This window comes from Hippocampus bargibanti, linkage group LG16 (assembly GCF_051943395.1).
Source record: "Hippocampus bargibanti isolate YZ-2025 linkage group LG16, ASM5194339v1, whole genome shotgun sequence".
NCBI classification, from domain to species: domain Eukaryota; kingdom Metazoa; phylum Chordata; class Actinopteri; order Syngnathiformes; family Syngnathidae; genus Hippocampus; species Hippocampus bargibanti.
Genome location: NC_142749.1, coordinates 10,870,633 through 10,894,552, shown reverse-complemented (window position 1 = coordinate 10,894,552; position 23,920 = coordinate 10,870,633). Strand labels below are relative to the sequence as shown.

At 40.5% G+C, this 23,920-nt stretch overlaps 1 protein-coding gene across 1 annotated transcript; it reads right to left on the bottom strand.

Annotated features, from left to right (window-relative positions):
- Positions 1-19,118: 19,118 nt before the first annotated feature.
- On the bottom strand, positions 19,119-23,713 carry msx2b (muscle segment homeobox 2b). Its single transcript, XM_089017543.1, has 2 exons — positions 23,287-23,713; positions 19,119-22,091 (listed from the first exon to the last, which is right to left on the bottom strand). Exons 1-2 carry the CDS (start codon positions 23,618-23,620, stop codon positions 21,652-21,654), a joined length of 774 nt encoding a protein of 257 aa, XP_088873669.1. The 5' UTR covers positions 23,621-23,713; the 3' UTR covers positions 19,119-21,651.
- Positions 23,714-23,920: the final 207 nt, after the last annotated feature.

Here is a 23,920-nt window from a genome sequence, read left to right as displayed (position 1 = left end):
AGAGCATGTTCTTGGACTGTGTTTTGTAGAAAATGTAATATATCATGTCCTCATTACAAACAAAGCCAATTCCAAAGGGTACTTTTGCTATGAGGGATTTCTTTTCTTTCATCCTGGAAGTCGATTTGACATCGCAGAAGCATCTCTGATTGTCCAATCGTGATGTTAGATTGGTGGGTCAAAGGACGCTCAGAGTAAATCGTTTTGTTGCATCTTGCTTTTCAATGAGATGAGACTGCTCCGGCACGATTCTCTTCAATCAAATTGTTTGTGACCTCTACCAGTGTTTTTCTCTTTTTTTCTTTTTTTTTTTTGCTGATTGGTGCATCCACAATGGAGCCAAGTGGCCATTTCATTAAACTTGACTTCCGTTGGCTACTTAGCGTATAGTCTCTCAGGAGCTGTTCACATCACTCATTTCCTTCTACTGTCTTATTCTACCATGATATATTTCAACTCAATAGCTATAAAGGTTGATGTATACAGAGGTGACCTCGATGAACTGGAACTCCGTGAAGATGAAATTTGGCCTGAGTTGTTCATGTTCAGCACCCAATCACTGCATTTAATAATGTTATTCAGGTAGTATGAACTTGTCACAGTATTCTTCTTTTCCTTTTGGCGTTTCCCTTCAGAGGTCGCCACAGCGAATCAGTGTCCTTCATCTAACCTGGTTTTGTGCATCCTCTTCTCTCACACCAGCTACATTCATGCCCTCTTTGACAATATCCATAAACCGCCTCATAAACCTCCTCTTAGGTCTATATTTCAGTCTCCTGCCTGGCAGTTCAAGGCTCAGCATCCTTCTCCCGATATAGTCACTCTCTCTCCTCTGGACATGTCCAAACCATCTGTCTGGCCTCTCTGACTGTAATATGAGTTGTACCTCTGATATACTCATTCCTGATCCAATGACTCAAACCTCAGCATTTTCATCTCTGCTACCTCCAGATCTGCTTACTGTCTTTTTTTCGGTATCACTGTCTCCAGTCCAAACATCATGGCTGGTCTCAGCACCGTTTTATACACCTTTCCTTTTCTATCCAAGGTGAAACTCTTTTATCACACATCACACCTGCCAGTCGTTCCAGTCTGCCAGGACACGTTTCTGCACCTCTTTTCCACACTCTCCATTGCTCAAGACAGTTGACCCAAAGTACAGTAAAGTCTCGTTATATCGATATCGGATATATCGATAGTCCCGGTTATATCGATACTATTTCTATGCACGCACGGAGAAAATTACATGCAAACAGGGTCGGATATATCGATAGTCCCGGTTATATCGATATTTTTTCGGACTCCCTTGAATATCGATATAACGAGACGTTACTGTACTTAAAATCATCCACCTTCTTTATCTATTCTCCCTGTAACCTCACTCTTGGACTTGGGCTTGTCACTGTACCATCCAGAAAGTGGACGGCAATTCTATTCTTTGTAACACCAGGCGAACCAAAGTCCATCTGGCGACAACAGTGACTGATGCATGGCGTTCTCCTCGTTCCTCTCCAACCTCGCCGGCAGCCATCGAAAAGTATTTGACGCTGACATCTGTTGACACTTGAGTTTGCTAATCTCATTTTTATTTTTGTCATTAATGAGAGTGAACGTGTTCTGTGAAAGCACAACCAGGTGCAAGCTGTTTCTGAAAAGGGAGTTGATCTAAATCATCGGAAGATTCATTTATTCTAGACGACTGACACATCCTTGCCATTTTTTTCTATTATCCCCCGCGGGACTGTCTGGGTATAAATGACTCATCACATTTGTCGTCACAGCAGGATATGAAAGTTGACAACATTTATGTTTTGTTTGAAGAGGGAGGGCAATTAGAGCAAATTACCAGCATGAGAAAGGCTTGTTGAAAGCAATATCAGTTGACAACAAGAAGCAATGCGGCATTAGACCATAGGTGGCACGTGAACGTGACGTGTGTCTCTCTGTGTCTTTGTGTTGTCATGTTATTTGTTACTTGTTTTTTTTGTTCTTTTGACTTCAAGACGGCGCCGCGAGAGTGGCTGCCTTTCCAGCAGCTCCTGTGTTTTGCTTTTCTACTTTCATTTCTTTCATAACTTTGCTGCTGTGAAATGTAAATTTCTCCACTGCGAGACTAATAAAGGCAAATCCAATCCAATCCAACCAAAGGAGCACATCCATGCAAATACAAAAACACATCTATGCTAAATTATGCACCACTTATGGAGCTAAAACCCTCGGCGAGTTTTTCCCCTGGCTAAACGTGACTTTTCTGAAAATATACAGCGGTGCCTTGAGGTCAAAATGACTCTGGAGTCGATCTTTTTTTAAGCAAAGACTTTAGTGCACTTTTGAGGTGGTTGTAGTTGTCGTTGAACTCAACTCACAAGAAGTTGCATTTTGGCAAACATTGAACAATTCTTAAAAGGGACTTCATTATGTTTGTTATAACTCTCAGTTTTCGGTCAAAACTAAATACACAACAAAGAAAATTCCACCATGTTGGTCCACTAGCTTAATGCTATTGTGTCGCAACCTGTTGATTCTTTATCGTCTATGAAGACCGAATATTAAACTGATGAGTTGAGCGGTGCAACGCTGCCTTAGTGGCCAAGTGGCCAAGCCAGGTACACAAAAATAGCAATACCAGGTGACAAACAGTATAATTTTATTTCGGAGTGGCATTGTCCCCCTTATTTAACTCATTCACTGCCATCCCTGAATTTATTTGGGAATTGAAAAGATGACGTGGAACGCCATTCCCGAATTTGTTCGGGTTTTGTTTTTTCTTGCAGGGGTGTCGATAAAGCGCTGGTAAGACATCTGGCAATGTTTTTTCCCTTCCATGAGGGGACAGTGTTTCCCCTTTTTCCATTATAGCACTTTGTTCCAGCTTCAGCTGTTATTAAAGCGCGATAGAAACCAAAATGTATGTATTGCATTGTATTTTGTGTAGTCCTAAAACTCAATATTCTGAGGGTCCTGCAATTTCAGTGAAAATTACAAAACCCTGGCACTGGAGTGGACACATTTTTGCACGTATAGCAGTGAATGAGTTAATTAAACATTACAACCATTTTTTTCTGGCAGAAGACAGGAACAGATTGTGGCTTTGGATATGACAGACTGGAAATAAATTCCGATTCCTGAAGGTATTATTTCCCATGACACAACTGATCATTGTAGTCCCCTCAGCACTAATCTCCATTTAGAATAGTACTCTTGATGAACTACGAAGGACGTCGGTAGCAGATTGTAACCTTTCGCAGCTCGCCTCCTCACGTACACGCATGAGTGTTTTCATTAAGGCTCATGCCTTATTCACAAAGAAATTTAAAGAAAATGTCAAATGCCGTCTGAAGGTTGCCAAAAATGAAAAAAGCCCCTTAACCATATATGGATCTGCGCAATTTTCGTTGGATCTGCACCACAAGGTCAAGAAATTTTACTTGGTGGTCATGCTACTTTTTGGCTCAGATCGTGCTGACAACAAAACGTATGCTAACTAATAAGAGGAATAACCATAGAGGCTCACATAAAAGGCGGCCCTACCAAAATCAAGTTCCCAATGCTGCTGGCAGCTGCAGTGCTTCGCCAAATGAATCCAGGAACGCGGCCAGCGTGGAGATGGCGAAAATGCATAATGACAAGCATCGTGCTCAGTCAGACAGAATGGGCTGGCATTTGGAGCATATTAAAATACAATGCCGTAAAGACGGGGAGAGTTAATTTTTGGGAGCGAAGCCATTTGGCTGTAAAATATCAATTGGCGCTGGAAGGACGACACCTGTAGAATCCCTTTTTTTCACCCGTATTCATAGCAGAAATAGACACTTGATGAAGTGACCCTAAATTGCTACGACTGACCGCGGAGTAATGAAATCAGCTGGAAGAGTTAATCACTCAAGTCCGTTGATTCCGGTGTTTGCAAAAAAACTGTGGTTGACCAATCTTGGCTCGGCTTCATTTCAGATTTGTGGTCAGTACTTATAATAACTTTGCAACACACAACAATAATTCAAAAACGTAAACATTGTGTATTTTGGTCCTTATGTGTAAAAGTTTCCATCATATATTTCATCGGCCAGTTACTCTTTGTGTATTGTGCCACTTTCATGTAGAATTAGCACTGCCTGTGCTAGCTATGTTAGTAAAAAGTGCTGTTGAAAGATAAATTATGACTGCAGTCGGTTAAATTCAATCTAATCACTCCTGGCTTGCAATCTTTTAGATTAATGTTCTAATTTTGGCGTTCACCTTTCACATGACACATTTACAGATATTCTACATTTCTATATAATTTCAATACAATACATATTGATTTATACATGTATAGCGCTTGACATGGACAACTGTCCCATACAGGAAAATAAAGCGGTCACAAAGATAGTAGAAAGCACCAGGTAGTAAAGCCAAGATCAAGTCTGAATCATGCTGGGTCGAATGCCAAAGAGTACACTTGAGTTTTGAGACGGGGTATGCGCTTTGTTTCAGCTTCAGCTGGTGTTAAAATGCTATATAAATCAATATGTATTGTATGTCAATAGAGTCAAAACATTATTTAGCTCATTCGCTTCACCAATTACTCGTTTGCTGTCATTTTTGACATATTTTAGTGTTAGCAGTAGCATTAGCTTTTTTGTAATTCATTTTGTTGTGTGCTGTGTCTGTGCAAACCTTGTAGAATTTGCCATGAAAATAAATATATGTATTGTATTTTGGGAGTCTTTGTTTCCTATCTGGTAAACGCATCTCCTAGAATTCATTGACAACCTGACTTGCATGTAAAATCCTCCGACATAAATGGTCTCCCTATTTAATTTTTGCAAAGTATTCTTGCCATTTGAGCCGCTTGGCCAACTCCCGGGATTCCTCATTTGTATTCCTCATCCACCCTGTGTAGAATAGCGGTATCTCAGCCTCGCCGCTGACCTCAGATGTGTCACCAACTTGTGGCCATACAGCCCGCTACAATGAACAGAGATAAAAAGCTCATTCGATGCCGCTACGCCGCCGCTACTTCATTAGCTGGAGTCTAATCTGAAAGCCACAGAGGGAGAGTGCGGGGAGATGGCCGTGTTACAAGTTGTGTGGGATCATGTGTTTTAGGTGCCTTGTAAGAAAGCCATTGTCAGGGGAGGAAACGGCTGCACTCTGACAACTTCTGTGTTGTGGTCTCGCGCATTTAAATGGAAAGGGTAGTTTGAACGTATACCAGACTTTGAATTGGCAGTCAGAATGGGATTTATATAGTTAGTGTGTCGCATTTGGTTTTTAGTTGATTGTGTGGTGAGGGGGTGTGAGAAAGGGAGGGTATAATATGCAAATGATCTCGAGGTTGGCATATGGTTCACACTTGAGCTACTCGTGAAATAATTCTTCTTCCCGCCTGACAATTTTGTCACCGTCATGCTCATTTGTACGCCAGTGGACAAGAGAGACTCCAAACTAAACGTGTGTTGACGCTTAAAGAGGTCTGCCGGCATGCTGACTGACGACGATGATGCCATAGTTAGGCGTAATTCAGAATTTGCCAAGAAAATGAGCACGACAACATAATCGATGGAGAATCCTAACTTGACTAATTTTGTTGCAAATGAGAAGAGGTGCAAGGGACTTCTGCATTCAAAAACCTTCTAGAACTAAAAGAAAATCTGTAGTCTCTGTCATGATATTGCACAGTCTAAGCATATAGAAATGTTCCAGACTGTTGAACGCTGCATAATAGTACTACGCTCAATATTTTACACATGGGATGTTAAAGTAATGTGGTCACATTTCACCAGTTACATTGAAATTCACATTTAATTGGAGTCTGTACATCCCCTGAAGACATTTAAAGTGCCTCTGGTGAACCCTGCATCAAGTTCAGATGTTCTAGGAGGATTTTCCTGTTGTTTTTTTCATACCAGAAAACAAGTCTAGATAAATCAATACGGTTATAGGAACGAGTCCTGACTGCATACCTCTGTTGTGGTAGTACCATTCTGCTGCATTTTAAGTTTTTCACATCTTTTTTAAATACAGTTTTCCAAAACCAGTGTGTGTCAATTGCTTAAATTCCCCACATGGTTGTCAAAGAACATTTCAGATGAAGTCATTGTACCTATATCCAAATTTATCCTTCCGTTCAACATCAAGTTGTCTAGAATTGATATTTTGTGGATTTTAGAACAATATAGTAAGGAGAGTTAGATGTAGCAGAATCAACAAAAAATCCATGTCAATCACAATAATAAAGACAAAAAGAAAGATGGGGAGAAAAAGTGGTCAAGCTTGTCGACCAGATGCTTGGAAAAGTTCTCTCCGGGGGCTCAAAGTCTCATGGCGGAGGGAACAAAATCACTGAAGCTAAAACAGCCCAACCGTTCCCTTTAGTCCCGGTAATGAGGAGTTGGTCACTGCAGCCAAAGTGTCATAAAAAAAAAAGAAATTAAGAAGAGAAAGTAGTTGTTGGGGCTCTTATCTAAACTAAAGCAGACCTTCTAAATTGGACAATGATTTTTAAATTGGAGCGGGAGATTGCCTTGAATCCAGTTTTTTTAGTCCTAGTCAAAAGTAAGAGCATTTTTAAAGAGTAATCCATGCCTTCGTTCCCTCTCAGATGGATGACTGTATGGCACTTTATTTTGAAGACTGCCAGTCCCCCTTCAGGCACTTCCAGTTGATCCAAAATGCTGCTCAATGGAAGTAAACTCCAATTATAGCTTCCTCCTCACTGCCCCTGTTCATTTTAGGGATAATTTCAACTCATTCACTCTCAGACGTGCAAAAATGTGTCCACTCCAGTGCCAGGGTTTTTGTCATTGTTGGGGCAATTCGCTATACGAACACGTTTTAAAAATATTTTCCATTTCCGGACACATCGTTTTATTTTCTCAGACTTCATGTCATGATGTCACATTCTTTCCGTCTTTCCATCGTTTTATTTTCTCAGACTTTCTGTCATGACGTCACATCCTGTCCGCCTTTACAAGAAAATCTCCCAAACACTCTTTTTCATTTTGTGCCGTCCCAAAGATTAAAGGACCTTTTTGTATTTTACTTTTGGTTCCTGCTTCATTAATAATGAACCTAACAATCATTGTCACTCAAATTCCATGACCCACGAAATATCGACTTTCAGGACGACATAACCATTGAATGCAGCGTAAGAAACCATAGACTCTCTTCTTTCATTAGAAAAAAAAGTTGGGTTTGGAGATATGAGTTTGAAATGAGGGTGGCTATCCAAAATACAATGCAATACATACATATTAATAATAATAATACATTTAATTTCTAAGCGCCTTTCGGTTTATATTGCGCTTTAACAACAGATGAAGCTCGAACAAAGCGCTAACATAGAAAAAGGGAAAATGCTGCCCCCTTGTGGAAGGGAAAAAAACTAGGCAATGCTTTGTTGGCATCTTGCTAGAGTTTTGTTGGCACCCAAACAAGAAAAACAAAACCCGAACAAATTCAGGAATTGCAGTGAATGAGTTAAAATGACCCCACCGTCCCCTAACCCTCACCGATCTCCTGTTTTAACTCTGTTTTTGAACTTGCTGTGCTACTGGAGCTGTTTTGAATGTGCTCTTTCAAATAAAGTCTCGATGTGTTAAATACCATTACAACAAAAGTCCTTTTAATTAAAACCAGCATCTGCTTCAGTGCCAAAATCTGGTCCCCGGAAGCATTTTGTGAAGAAGCCCTGAAGCGCATTGCAGATGTTGCGCTGGACGGAAGCCTTGATTTGGGGAATTTACAACTTGCTGTAAAACTCCACACTTTCATTCATCTCGGACTATTTATAGTTTTTGGCTAGTTGCAAGGGTGTTGAAATGTCCTCGCACTTGTAAGGTCTTGATGTAAATGATTTGGACCTACTTACAGGATGAATTAAATTGAAATGGCTGACAAATGGAAACATTTCTAATTCACATTGGACATCATCGCTTCTACATCAGGTCCGAATTGTTGTTTATCAGAAGTGTACTTAAAGGACAACCGACGCCTTCGGACAAGTTGTGTCCATAATTTGTAAAATCGCTTCAAATGACTTCTACTGAGCGTACTTTAAAAAGATTCCACCGCATATGTAGCTATATTTTACGTTTTAAGACTTGTGCTGAATATTCAGGAAGTCTTGTTTTTGAGTTGGTGACGATTCCTGACGTCACGGAAGGAACGCCCCTGACCGAGAAAAGGACACATAATGCATTTTGCGGTACTTTATTTGGTCTGAAAACACATAAATAACGTGATGGTGAATCGTTGTGTGTTGCACCAAGAGAACTATTTGATTATCGCTGACACAAATTCCAAGCAGACAAATCAGCCCATTTCCAACGGAGCTTGGGCGCCATCTTGTGCATTTTCTGGGTGCTACATTTCTGTCCAGATGCCTCAAATTGACAGGGAATAACTTCTTTAATCGATTGCAAACATTTATGCTTTCCTCTTCAGAACTATTTGAATCATATTCATAACTGGATGAGTAACAAGAAATCATCTTCTCCGAATCTGAAGCCATTGTTTTGATTCTCCAGCAAGGCAAGTCGTCTTGGCGTGACATCACGAACAAGCCACTTCCGGGTTCAATTTGAAGTAGTTTTTGGACACTTTAAGTCAGTTTTATTGGTGTTTTGCATTTGACTAAAATATCATCCTGCGTGTTTTGGGTATTTTAGATGCTATAAAACGTTTTTCTGATGTCAGCTCGGAAACAAAAAGGTGGTGTCGGTTGTTCCTTTAATGAAGTGTCCATCGGGTGTATTTTAGGCCGCTGTCTCTTCCATCGGCATCAACCTCCAACATCCTCTCCGCGCAACTCTGCACACCCGCGGGCAAACTCTGCTGCCCCTCCACTCCCTTTGCAAAAAATATACCGCAGTCTCGTGCAAGAGGCAGAAAGTGTCAGCCGGTGTCACAGTCGCGTTCTTCCTCTCGGTTTTTCGGCAACTTCCTGGAATAGAAGCGTGTCGGCCACTGTGTAGGGAGCGAAAGCGCCAAGACTGTTATTCCCTGGAGACCTTGCCGCTCTACTGACATTCTAAATTGAGGAAGACTTCTACTTAAACTCGTGGATACAGTCTCACGCGCCGCACACAAATACAAGACCTACTGTGACCAGAAGCCAACTTGGAAGTTTGCATTGTTGTATAGTAACTTAAAAAAAACAATCAGTATAATTAGTTACGGGAGGCTCGTAATGCTTTAGTCCCCGCCCACAAATCACTGCAATCTTCTGTCGATAAAATTGAACTCAGCAGCTAATGTTGTAATGAACTTTTTTGGACATTTGGAAATTGATCACTCATACATCATCACTTGTCCCCAATGTTGTTGCATTAACTCATTCACTGCCAGACGTGAAAAAAATGTGTACACTGCAGTGCCAGGGTTTTTTGTCATTGTCACTTGAATTCCAGGACCCACATAATATTGAGTTTTAGGACTACATAAACATTACTACATACAACAGTAGCCTTAGACTCTCTTCTTTCATCAGAAAATTCCTAAATTATATGGGTCTGGAGTTATATGAGCTTGAAATGAGGGTGGCTGTCCAAAATACATAAAATACATACATATTGGTTTATATCACACTTTAACAACAACTGAAGCTGGAACAAAGTGCTAACATAGAAAACGGGAAATGACCCATATAACTTAGGACTATTTTTTTCTGATGAAAGAAGAAAGTCTAAGGTTTCTTACACTGAAGTGAATGTTTAGGTAATCCTAAAACTCAATATTTTGCACATCATCTGGCAGTGAATGAGTTAAACGTTGGCGCGTGTGGCTCACTGCTCACCCGCAAAAAAAAATATCCTGTGACTGTAAAGTGTCCTTGAGAGTTTTGAAAGGTGCTTATGTATTAAATGTATTTATTATTATTATTATTATTATTATTATTATTGCACACACACAATACTTTGACTCATAAGTCAGGAGATTTGTCTAATGAGCCCTTGCAACACATGACAGAGGAACATCACATCACATCCAGCCAATTACAAATAGCCAAAGTCGATCTCAATCTCTCCAATCGTGCTTCAGTTGGAAATTCAACCCATGTGTTCTCGAAGCATATGCCGCAAACGTCAATGGCAGTTCAAACCGCCGTCGTTCGTTTTCACGTCAGGCCTCACGGTGCAGTCAAGGAGAGAGCCAGCGAGAGCCCGCTCACGCAAGTGTTTGGGCCGTATATCTTGCAACACCCGTGGGCCTCTTCTCAGATGTTAACATCTCTTGTCATGTTCCATTGCCTCTTTGAAAGGTCACACGCTGCAAATTGCCATTGCGGTGCTTACGAAAAAATGGGGGGGGGGGGACCCCCAACGGGGTTTTTGCGGGAGTGACGGTGCCACCCTGGGGACATGTTGCGTGGCGTGAGATTCCGCTGACTCGAAGTGACGCATGACTCTCGGTGTCCGGCGTGACTGACTGACTGACAGGCCGTGTGGACCTTTGCTCTACTTCCTGTATCTCTATGAGCAGTCAACTCAAATATCATCTCATTTCACCTTGGAAGGTTTTAAGTAATGGATATTTGAACGCAAACGACGCAATGATGCACGTAGGTGGGCCATATGATGAGAGTCGGCCATATTCTTTATCATCTGGGAAGAATGATTACTGCAATCGAGTTAGAGTAGTCACCAAAAGAAGCCGCAATCATGATGTCCCACTCTATTTAACTATTACTGCAAGTATATCAAAGAAGGATATTAAAAAAATATATAATAACCACATTCCAGAAGAAGCTACATTGGAGAAAAATAAATATTGATTAAGGGAAAAGTAATGTTCACGTCTTATTTTTTTAACAAGAAAAACAAGGTTGCAAAATTCCAAAAAATTGTCAGAATGCGGTGTTGGGCCATGTATGTCACTCCTAGGCCTTCAGTCGTCCTACATCTGAATCAATCCACAGTTGTGAGTGAGGTGTGATATTACTACATGTCCACTAGATGGTGCCATTGGCCAGGAAATAACTTTTGACTTGAAGAAAATTAAGAAACACTGTCATTAAACTGTTCGAATTTTTACTATGACCGTATGTATTCGCGATAACCTCACAAAATTGCAATATTATTTGCTATTTTTGCTAGCTTCAGAGCTGTCCAACCTTAATGAAGTCCATCTATTCTTGAAAAGTCCGTCTTGAAAATGGCTTTAACAGTATATCTGCAACCAAATCCATTCATTCTTCTTCAGCCAATGTGTGTTGACAAAACTAAATCAACACAAAAATGTATTTGCTTATGCAGCTCGCTACAGATACGATGTGCTAGCTCTGGCCATTATGCTCTTATCACTAGTGGCTAGTGATACTATGATTGGCTAGTGACAAGCCAATCATAGTTTGTGAAAACTTCCAGCACCTTCCAGCATGCCTTGGGTTGCCAACTCGAAATCTGATTGGTTGAAGCAACAGTTTCATTGACACTTATTTTATGCTCCAGGGCCGGCAGAACTGATTGTGAAGGCATCCAGGTAGATTTCTGACCCTGGTAACAAATGATAGCTGAAATGTGATTGGTCAAATACTTCAATACGAAAACACATGCCTGCAAGCGGCACAACAGGGGGAAAGCAATGAAAGGAAGGTGAAAGACAATGTAGAATTATTTAATAAAAATTCATGGACAAAATATAATTCATATTATTCTTTGATTCAGATATTTTTAGGATGGTCACCAACTGTCAGAATGTGAATATGACATGGTGAATAAAATATTTTCACCTTTATCATGACTTTATTCTAGTGAGTATTATTTTTGTTTTTGGGGCTGAGAAATACTACTCCTATTTTGATTAGCTTCAAAACCCCGTGATGACTGAATGACGAACTTTCCGTGCGATATCGCATCCTGATTTTGGCATATTTGGCGATTCTAATTATGAAAGACAAACCACAAGAAAAAAAAGATCGAGATGTAAGAAAGTCTTGTGTCCTTAATTCCTCTGAAGCGATGTTTTTTGTAGTTGAATGATAAAATCTCAGATAGCGACTTATCTGTTCTTCCCTCACTTGCGGTCGTGATGAATGCAAATATTTACAATATACCTTGAGTCAGCGCGTCCGCCATTCATCCGGACAGACAGCACCTGAACGTGGTAAAATGCTTCACTGGGAGGGGGGGGGGGAAATATATAGAACCATAATCCTGCAACTTTTTCTTCTCTTATTTGGCACCAACAAGAAGTGATTTAAGAGCAACATTCTAGCCCTGCCAGGCATTTATTTGAAGTGCTGTAAAGTCTAACAAAGGTGGCCAGTCATTCACTTTTTTTTCCCCCACGTAGCCTGAACTCTTGTGTATTTGATTACATCATAAAAGCTGCCATATTCCAGCCTTGTCCATTCTGTTTCAACGTGCAGCTCATCTCAGCGCTCTTTTTTTGTGTTCGGGTGATGAAACATGACTGGGCCGAGACATCCAGCCATTTGTCATTGAAAGATTTAAAAAAAGTGATATATCTCCGTGTAAAAATTCAGGTTTTCTTTCAGGCTGATGTTGAATTGCTGAAGCTGTTTATCTACGGCAGTGGCGGCAAACTTGTTTTTTTTTTCCCAATGGTCGTATGGTGACAAGTAAAAGAATGCAAGGGCTGTTTTGATATAATTCATCATTAGTTTATTAATATAGTCAGTTTGGGTGTACAGTCTGTTTCAGTATGGGCACATTTGGTATCACCATATATTCTGTAAAGCAGTGGTCCCCAACCTTTTTTGGACCACGGACTGCTTTAATGTCAGACAATATTTTCACGGACCGGCCGATAAATACAACAAAATAAAATGATACGACAGGCATGGAAACTGTTTCTTTCTTTTAAAGGACAACCGACGTCTCTGGACAAGTTGTGTCCATAATTTGTAAAATAGCTTCAAATGACTTCTACTGAGTGTATTTTAATAAGATTCCACCGCATATTGCTGTATTTTACATTTTAAGAGTCGCGCTGAATATTCAGGTAGTCTTGTTTTTGAGTTGGTGACGAGGCCGTACGTGACGTCACTAAAGGAACGCCCCCTGACCGAAAAAAAAGACACATTGTAGCAGTCCTTCCATCACGTCAATGTATTTTGCTGCTTGAAGCTGCTTGTTTTTGTTGTTGTTGTTTTTAATATAATGCATTGGTCACTATTTGCCAAGCATACTTTTTGTGACATGAGTTGAGTTAGTCACGGTACAATGCTCACAAATCAGGGGGGAAAAAAGCCTAATGATGGCTTGCATCTCAAGTCTCGCCACTCTTATCTCAAGAGACTACAAAATGTACCTTTTCAACTTCACCAAGACAGTTTTCCACAGTTGATCTCTATAATTTAACTCATTCACTGCCATTCCCGAATTTATTCGGGAATTGAAAATATGACGTAGAGCTCCATTCCTGAATTTGTTCGAGTTTTGGTTTTTCTTGTTTTGGTGCCGATAAAGCACTGGTCATGGCCTTTCGCAATGTTTCTTTTTCATTCCACAAGGGGGCAGCATTTCCCTTTTTTCCATGTTAGCACTTTGTTTCAGCTTCAGCTATTGTTAAATCGCTATATAAACCAATATTTATAGATTGCATTGTATTTTGGATAGCCGCCCTCATTTCAAGCTCATAACTCCAGACCCATATAATTTAGGAATTAACTCTTTTTTTTTGATGAAAGAAGAGAGTCTAAGGTTTTTAACGCTGCATGGAATATTTATGTAGTCCTAAAACTCAATATTGGGTCGTGGAATTTGAGTGAAAATGACAAAAACCCTGGCACTGGAGTGGACACATTTTTTTGCACATATGGGAGTGAATGAGTTAATGCCATCTATTATACTGAATCGATTTAAAATGACCCGTACGTGGTTCCATGTCGGATATTTGCGACATAAGTTGGTCTCAGTTGGCATTTTTACTCCAAACTAAAGCAATGGAGAAATTTATTGAAGCGTGAATCCATGTTGTGCTTTGCGCCACATTTTTTTCCGCCCTCTGTTCCTACACCTTCTGGCCATTACTCAACCTCTTGATAATTGCGTCATATTGTTAGTTTGACCTTTTTTGGTCTTTCAGTTTTTTTTTTTTTTTTTTTTTTTTGAAATGCCACAAACATCACAAACCACCTCTTGGCTTGTGTCTACCAACGCACCGGATGGCTGACTTGCTGATCAGCGTCGCAATGTAATGCATATTTCAGTCAGGAAGGAGGAGCCTTTTTGGATTGGAGTACGCCCCAGCCGCACATGCCGAATTTATTCATGCGCTTCCCACCGGCGCTTTTGATAACTTGGCACAATCATTGCTACGTTATCGCCCGCAGGTCGGAATTCCCAGCTGCCGCCTGTTGGACTGCGGGTGATGTTTGACAATGAACAACTGCGCGCCGCCTGTAGCATGGCAGCTTAAACACACGCTCTGGCTCACCCGATGGGATTTTACTTTGGAAAACGGGTACGCATTGTGCTGTTATATCATCACAGGCAGCGCTTGGCCGAGCGGTCTTGCTTTTATTGCCATTTAAAAAAAGAAAAGAAAAAGAAAGTGTGATGTACAAAGTGTTGTGTAAAAATCCAGAATACATTCATGGTGAAGTAACAAGTCGTTCCATTATGTGGTTTCCAAATCAGCACTTCATTTATGCTAATTTTGAATTCTTCTTTTCCTTTCGGCTTTTCCCTTCAAGGGGTCGCCACAGCGAATCAGTGTCCTCCAGCTTCAGAGGTTTAATCTGCATGTTTGTTATCGCCAAGCTTTTACGTCGGTTGCCCTTCCTTACACAACCCTCTGTATTTATCCGGGCTTGGGACTTTACGCTAATTTTGAATTAAATATGTGAAAATAATGACATCTTTATGCCAAAGCTGGGACTCAGTATATCGGTTTATTGGAATTTGGAATTGCCTTTATTAGTCTCTCAGTGGAGAAATGTACATTTCACAGCAGCAAAGTGATGTATTCATTTATTTTAATCACCTAAAATGTAGTCAAGCTACCCAAGTCAGCTTGTCGGATTTGACAAAACAAAATCAACGCACACCTGATTACGTATTTGTAAAATTGCTTAGCTGCTTAAAGGACAACCGACGCCTCCGGACAAGTTGTGTCCATATATTATACAATCACTTCAAATGACTTCTACTGAGTGTATTTTACAAAGATTCCACCGCATATAGCTATATTTTATGTTTTAAGACTCACGCTGAATATTCAGGACGTTTTGTTTTTGAGTTGGTGACGATGCCTGCTGTGACGTCACGTCTGGAACACCCCTGACCGAGAAAGCGAGACACAATGCATTTTGGGTACTTTGTTTGGTCTGAAAACTTAGTGTTGATCCATGTTGATGGTGAAATTAGAGGGAAAACACATAAATAACGTGATGGTGAATCGCTGTGTGTTGCATCAAGACTTTTACAGTGTATTTGACATTCGCTGCTACTATTTGATTCTAGTTGACACAAATTTTGAGCAGACAAATCAGTCCATTTCCAATGGAACTTAGGCGCCATCTTGTGAGACGTTACATTGCAGTCCTGACGGCTCACATTGATACGCAAGTACTTCTTTAGGCGGGACCTTCTGAAACTCACAATTTCCGGGGTCATTTTAAAGTCGTTTTGGGACACTTGAACTGATTTTTATTCTTTTGCATTTGACTAAAAAATATCAGCCAGTGTGTTTTGGGTATTTTAGATGCTATAAAACATTTTTTGGAGGTCAGTAAGGAAACAAAAAAATGGTGTCGGTCTTCCTTTAAATAGTCTGCCTTTAAATGGTCTCCATAGTTTGTTTTTTTTTGCAGCTGTGTAGCACACAGTGGGTTGAAGAGGGGTGCTCTGATGAGTTCATCCACCTCGGCCGATTGCAAGGCTGGTCTAATTTATCGGATTTAGAAATGATGCCCTGTGTTATTACTGTACAGAGCACTGTACAGAGCTTCATTCCCAAAATGGTTGTCCCTCTAAAAGATGCAAAAAAAGAGAACATGGAGTAAGTTGCAATCCTTATTCTATGGCTATCATCACCTTTTTTTCCCAACTGTGTGTCTTTCAAGCAACAATACCGATTCGAAAGTAGACAAACCTATAACACCTGATTCTCCCAATAGCATCCTTTTTCTCCATAATGGGAGGCAAACTACAGGAAAATGCATGACATTCAACATGTGAATCTATTTCTAGCTCAACGCCCCGCAGCTATGTTCTCACTTATCATATGGCTTGGACACATGGTTGCTTTAAAAAAAAAACGAGTGATGGGCGTGAAGGGTGTTGAAGGTGAAGCCCACTCACATCTTGGAAGATGCATCCGTTAAGGCTTAGTTTGAAATATCACCTCATTGCCATTAATTGCATCAACATTGTGAGTGGGACAGAGTGGCAGAATGGTATGTGTGTGTGATATATATATACACACTTTCATTTTACTCAACCACTGTCCTGCAAGTAAAATGTCAGGCTGACCCCCTTTTTTAAGCTATTTTAAGATCGGCAAAATAAGAAGCCTGTTTTTTGCAATTATTTCCAGTTGCCTGGGTTTTTGGGACGATCAACTCTGTCGCCATAGTGACACCTGCTGGCGGAAACTTGTAGCTTCAACTTTCCCATAAAAAAATCATTTTGCTCCCGGGCTTTTTGATTTCTTCTATGATTTTTCATGGGGCTCATGCAGTCGAGTGTCATATAATCGGTTACAGCCTTCTTGTTAAAGGGAATTTGAGTTGTCTCCTCCAATCTCCAACTTGCTGATGTTTTGGCTTTGTCAAGCAAAAATGACAAGACAGGACTGCTCATAAGCAATTTTATTGTATTTTAATATTTATTTATTACCACCCCGGAATGCTAATATTAGCCTAGCTTCATCTCCCATATTTCCGCCTATTTATTTATTTGTCTTTATCTAGTTGTTTAATTATCTATTTATTTTTATTTTTTTATTTCCACCTAGAAATGCTAGCGGTAGCGTCATCTCCCATATTTCCCCCATTTATTTCCCCCTGTTTATTTATTTAAATATGTGTAATACTTATCCATCCATCCATCCATTTCCCGTACCGCTTATTCCTCAATAGGGTCGCGGGGGTTGCTGGAGCCTATCTCAGCTGTCTTCGGGCACGAGGCGGGGGACACCCTGAATTGGTTGCCAGTCAATCGCAATATAATAATGTATATATTTATTTATTTATTTATTTAGCGATAGCCTAGCTTCATCTCCCATATTTTCCCCTATTATGTACAGTAAACTCTCGTTATATCGATATCGGATATATCGATAGTCCCGGTTATATCGATACTATTTCTATGCCCGCACAGAGAAAATTACATGCAAACAGGGTTCGGATATATCGATAGTCCCGGTTATATCGATATTTTTTCGGACTCCCTTGAATATCGATATAACGAGACTTTACTGTATTTATTTATTTGTTTATTTAATTTTCTATCTATTTATCTATTTGTTTATTTATTTTATTTCCACCCAAGAATGCTAACGGCAGCCTAGCTTCATCTCCCATATTTTATCTTTGCCATGTGTGATCTCTTGACATATTAGGTGTGTGTGCGTGTGCGTAGTTGGTCTTGCTGTGTATTTGCATTTTCATCATAACTTACTACAGACTACTTCTAATTTGATTGTCTCAGCTGGCATTTGGCTATAAAGTAACACATGCTGCTCATAAGCGTAATCGCATGTGACACAAGAGCGTCACCATCTGTTTTGGAGCTAATTAAATCGTAATCATCAAATCTAATTGGATAAGACGACGCTCGCACCCTGTCAGCCGTTCTTTCATAAAACACCATCCATACTGTAGAACTCCGCACATTGCTTTGCCGAGAGCTTTTTGGCAGAGTTCTCTTAATGTTAATGTGCCTTCTGTGAAAAGTCATGCACCTATATTCACGCCAAGGGGCGTAAAAATATGAGGAATAATTATTTATACCTCTGTTGTGCTTCTACCGGCCTCTTTTGGCTGGCTTGAGGTGGTTGTAATAGAAATGAATGGCACTTTTAACTAACAGGAGGTCAGATATTCCAAATAGCTTTCTTGCAGACATGTTTTTGGTCTATAGTCATGTATATTATATACTATCGGCATCTAGAAGAGCCACAAGAGGAAGGTAATAGGCGTCCACACTGTTGTGTTGAAACACTTAACAGCCACATGCTGTGCTAATTACAGCCAGAGGACCCACCAATGGCGCAAACAGACCTCGACAAATCGATAACCTCGTGGTGAATGCTTTGACCTTTGACATTGGACCCCGCTACAGAAAATGATGCCTCTGCGCTCTCTGCCAGGTTAACAGCGGGAAACCTCATAAATGTGCTGCCGCTGATGCCGCTGCTGCTGCTCCTCGTAAACAATTTCCTTGTTGCTGCATCAAAGTCCTACGGAAGAAACGGAAAACAGACGCGCATCTTTATCCTCGCGTCCCAGTACGACCACTGTCGTTTGTGATATTTAACGAGACGGGGAAACAGATGACTCATATGAAAATGAGTATTCGACATATTGATCAACATGACGCCCCCTGGTTTACATTTGCCTTACAGCAGCGATGTAAACTGAATTTTACGTCAACCAGACTGGGGGGAAAAAACTGCTAATACTAGTCAGATGCTAATGGCAGTACATACTCGCCGATTTCTGCTAACATGGCAGCTCTTCAATGGAACTTTGGCCAGCCAAACTACCAAATAATTGGTGGACAAACTTGATGTTGGTGTTAAATAACCCCTTCCTTTCAAATATTTTACAAAAATCTGTAAACAGAAGTTTAAAGTTGATGCGTGAGAATGTAATATAAACTATCGGCATACGAACATTAAAAAGTAGCTTTGCGATTCACTAAAAGCAAACTTGAAGTATGACATCTGTGTGAAATTACAACACCGATCAAATGAAAAGAACACAAACACACACAGCTACTAACCCATATTCTTATATTCATGTTTTTTCATCCAATAAATAATTACGGTAATTATAACTTCACTACTGATAGTGATCGCCTGCAACCTGTTTTGACTTGTAGGCAAATTCCACTTGCGTCATGGAAACGTAACTATCATAAACCTAATGTGTACTTGGATAAAACTTCAGTACGGGAACAAGTGTGACCATGTACTAAAGAAAATCACACTATTCTTAAACAAACATAATGGAAGGCTTTATTTTACTTCAACAAAATACATGCAGTAGAAACTGCACAGTATTATGTGGACCCTTTTAAAGGGTTGTTTGTGAACCATACAAATATATCGCTCATAACGCGTTCTCGTTAATAATCATAAATAGATAAAAAGTCACTTGTACAATCCCCATAGTTCCAGAGAGAATCAATAGGTTTAAGGCCACCATCTTGTATTGCTCAGGCGGTTAAAGCCAGAATGAAAGGTCATGATTGGATGAATAAGGAGTCAAATAAAATCGGGTCGATTAACATTTACAGGTTTGGTGTTGAGCTGAATTCATTGGGCGGTATATACAGTGTTCATTTTTTTGCTTCACCGCTGTTTTGTGAAATTTTAAGCAATCTTTTGGAGACGCAGGCTACGTACCGCATTGACTCACAGCACTGAGAGATTCAGCAGATTGAAGAGCAAGAAGAGGCAGAGAAAATCTCCAAAATAGTTCATTAGAAATGTTGTTTTCGCAGACTAGATATTGGCCAGTGCGGATTGTTGTTTGTGAAAATAGTTGTTGCTTGATGGTTCATAATATCTATGCTAATTTCCATTAGGCCATTTATGCTGATCTCCTTATGTTAGCATTAAGCTAGCAGAACTTGGTTATTTAAACAAAAAGTGAGGACACGACTTCCAGGTTTTTCTAAATTGATTGGATTTTTTTCCTGCTCTCTTCAATCTGTTTATTGACACTCTCAGCTGAAGATTACTGCAGAACCAAACATGACATTGATGTGTATTTAAAATAACCACATAGCATCAGCTAGCTTGATGCTAACATATAATGAGGAATCCCAGTAGCATAAGATATAACAATTAGCATCAAAATGTACATAGGGGTTTCGGGGTTCTTACAAAACTGTATTAAACTCTTTTGTTAAAAAAATACAACTTTGTGCTTTTTTCACATAATTGCAGCAAGAGAGAAATAGGCTCAGCCAGTCATTTTAATGCGGTGTGTTCTTTTTGGCTCTGCAGTGCATAGTATGATGGTCTATGTAGTTCACAATTCTGTGCTTGGCTGAGGCAGGGGAAACGTAACTTTGTTTTGGATAGTGATATGTGTGATTTTAATATTGTAATATGATGACGATATTGTGGCAAATGTATCGTTGCATCACAAGTAGACACCAAAGTGAGCAGCGATAATGTGCATTGAAAGAATAAGTGTAATTTAAGTGTCATTACTGCATGTTTTTCAAAAGTATAATATAGAGTGCTATTTTTGGTTTGTTTGGGCTTCTTTGGGGGTGGAACAGAATAATGGCATTTAGTTTTCTATCATTTTGTGGCAATTTTACTGTAAACTTAAAGGACAACCGACACCATCAGAAAAACGTTGTATAGCATCTAAAATACCCAAGATACGCAGGCTGATGTTTTTAGTCAAATGCAAAACACCAATAAAAATGACTTGGTGTCCCAAAACTACTTCAAAATGACCCCGGAAGTTTCAAGAGGTCCCACCTCCTTGTTGGTGATGTCACGCCAGGACGTCTTCGCCTTGCTCTAGAATCAAAACAATGGCTTCAGATTCGAAGATGATGCTTTCTTGCTACTCATCCAGTTATGAATATCATTCAAATAGCTCTGAAGAGGAAAGCATAAATGTTTGCAATCGATTAAAGAAGTCCTTCCATCTCATTTTGAAGCGTCTGGACTCCAATATAGAGCCCAGAAAATGCACAAGATGGTGCCCAAGCTCCGTTGGAAATGGGCTGATTTGTTTGCTGGGAATTTGTGTCAACTAGTATCAATTAGTAGTCTTGGTGCAACACACAACGATTCACCATCGCGTTATTTATGTTTTCTAATTTCGCCATCAACACGAAGTTTTCAGACCAAACAAAGTACCCAAAATGCATTGTGTGTCCCTTTCTCGATCAGGGGCGTTCCCTCCGTAACGTCACGTCAGGCATCGTCATCAACTCGAAAACAATTCTTGCTGAATATTCAGCGCGAGTCTTAAAACGTACAATATAGCTACATGCTGTGGAATCTTTGTAAATTGCGCTCAGTAGAAGTCATTTCAAGTGATTTTACAAATTATGGACACAACTTGTCCGGAGGCGTCGGTTGTCCTTTAAACTTAGCAATTGTACTTTGCCTCTTATTTGGGCAACTGTGCAAGCAACAAGTGCTAAGGAAAACATTTAGAAGTGTGTTTACATAAATTGAATGTGTTGAAACAAAAAAGGGGTACAACTTTATAATCATTATTTTCACCTATTGCGGGTGGATCTGGAACATAGCCCCCCCTGCAACAAAAGGGGTTCACTGTACTGTACTACTGAAAACATAAGGCACAGTTGGATATCAATTGACAGTCCAGTGCAAGCATGTAGTAAACATGAGCTGCTGAGCGGTGACATCATGTGAGCAGGGAGCTTATCTCAACCATTTTACAATCCTAAAAGATCTCCTTGTGCGGTTATAAACATGTTAAGTCAGTCGGGCATCATCAATGCGTCCTCGTTAAAGTCCGTGATGAGTCCATTCCTATGACAAGTGGTACATGGTGTAGCCCAAGGGAGCGGCGTACAGTCCTAATGGCGAAAAGGGCATTATGGCTCTCTGGTGATATGCAGAGAAGGATTGTTCGTATAGAGACATGTTGCCCAGCGTCATTGGTAATCGGAATCCGGGCTGAACAAGCGCCGCCGCCGTCGTTGACGATTTGGCTGTGGTAACCATCTTGAGTTTTTCCAACTCTGCCTCCTGGAGCCTTTTGGCTTTGGCCCGGCGGTTCTGAAACCAAATCTTGACCTGGGTCTCCGTTAGGGTCAGGGAGGATGAGAACTCGGCCCGCTCTGCGATGGATAGGTACTGCTTCTGCCGGAATTTTCTCTCCAGAGCCAAAAGCTGAGACGTGGTGAAGGGTGTGCGCGGCTTGCGGTTGGACCTGTGCTTCCTCAACTGGCAGGCAGGATTGACGTGACCTGAGTGAGGGAACCGATGGGTTAGCTGAGCTTCAACAGCTAAAATCGCAAAATTGAAAATCCACTTTGAAGTACTATCGAGTATACCGCAAATAACTTGTTTGAATAAATTGGTCCATCTTATGACTGGATCAAGTTGTGAACTCGCTTAGAGGTGGTCCGCTCCAAATCCTGATCGTATCTAGACAAAAACCAATGCACGCTGTAGAGTCTACAGTGTCTACAGTGTAGACGGATCTTTTATTGTTGTGCTTCCGCAGTACTACCTCAGGTTTCAGTTGGCATCCAACCAATGAAGATATTTTGATGCCAATTCCGATATTTGGCAGGGAAAAAGGGGAAATCATTGGATTTAAGCAAATTTGGAAAGTGCCGTCATTACTTCGTAGGTCAAGTTGGTACATCAGATGGTTTGTCAAACTTTTACTAACAATAGTCGGTTGCATTTCAGATCAACACAAACTTTTGTTGGCACTGTCAAAGTTCTCTCAAATATAACTTTTCACCACAAAACCTATCACGTATGACTAAATCTGTCATGAGGATAAAAAAAAATAAACTAGACAATATCATTTGCGTAAAATTAATTGACGTGAATGCAGTGAGACTTGAAGATGTAATTATTTGTTTTGGTCAAAGAGACAAAATGTTGAAGGAGGTCCTTTTTAATTTGGAACTTTTACAATTGATAATTTGGGAAGACCAGATGCATATCCGTCCCGAATGAGCTCCAGTTTGAAGTTGGAATGGTTTGAATTAGTCAAGACTGGTGGAGGAAGTCATTTTTACCATGTTCGTTGTTCGTGTCAAGAATTCCAGGATTGTTCTGATTAGCCCCGTACATGATTTGAGTTGACTCAAAATTGGCAAAGATATCAACATGAGTGTCAGTTGTTTGTCTTACAAAGTCATGAAATATTAGTCATCTTTTTTGTTAGTGAAACGTAGAATGGTAGCGTAAGTGGAAATTTCCGGGTTGTTGAAAATTGACCATCAATGATGGATGTCTACCTTGAAAAAGTTAAAATCAGTCCAAAAATATGAAAGGAGAAAGTCAATGTGTAAAATTCCCGTCGGCACCGAATGCCAATTCCACAATAATATAACACAACGATCTAATATCCAACTTCGAATTGATGTGCGTTCATTTGTTGTTATAGTAAAAGAGGGGAAATGAAAAATGGATAAAACTCACGAGGTTGAGAGGAGAGCAACCAGTCTTCCGCCTCCGATGTTTCGGACTTGACCGGCGACATGGGCGCTGCCGGGGAGCTCTTCCGGGCCTGAGCGACCGTATCCCCGCACTTGGAATCGGAATCAAATCGCGCTGGCGGTGATCCGGTCTCCACCTCGCACCGACGGGGCGCCCCCACTCGGCTCGCCCACGTCGTCCTCCCGGACATGATCGCTTCCACGCTAAACGGGTGGCGATGCCGCGGCGCCCCCGGAGGCAAAGGGGAGCTTTTCGTCTCCTCATCGGACGAACTGCAGCCCGAATCATTCGCTTTGTCTTTGGTAGTCATCTCCATTATCCCACTGAACAAGTCGGTCTGGCTCCGACGAGATCCGCGTTGTGTTGATGCTGTCAAGTCAAGTCGCGTGGAGGCGTTTGTATGTACACGGGTCACGTGACACACACGCCTGGCTCTAACCAATCACGTTTCACCAGGATGTTGAGCGGGGCCGCATTCGTAGTTTGCTCGGAAAATGCGGTTGTTTTTAATAGTTTAGGAAAGCAATGTAAATTCAAAGACTGAAGGATAATCGTTATGTTTTGATCATTAATGTAAGGGAAATATAATCGATAGATCTATAGAGGTAAAGATAAT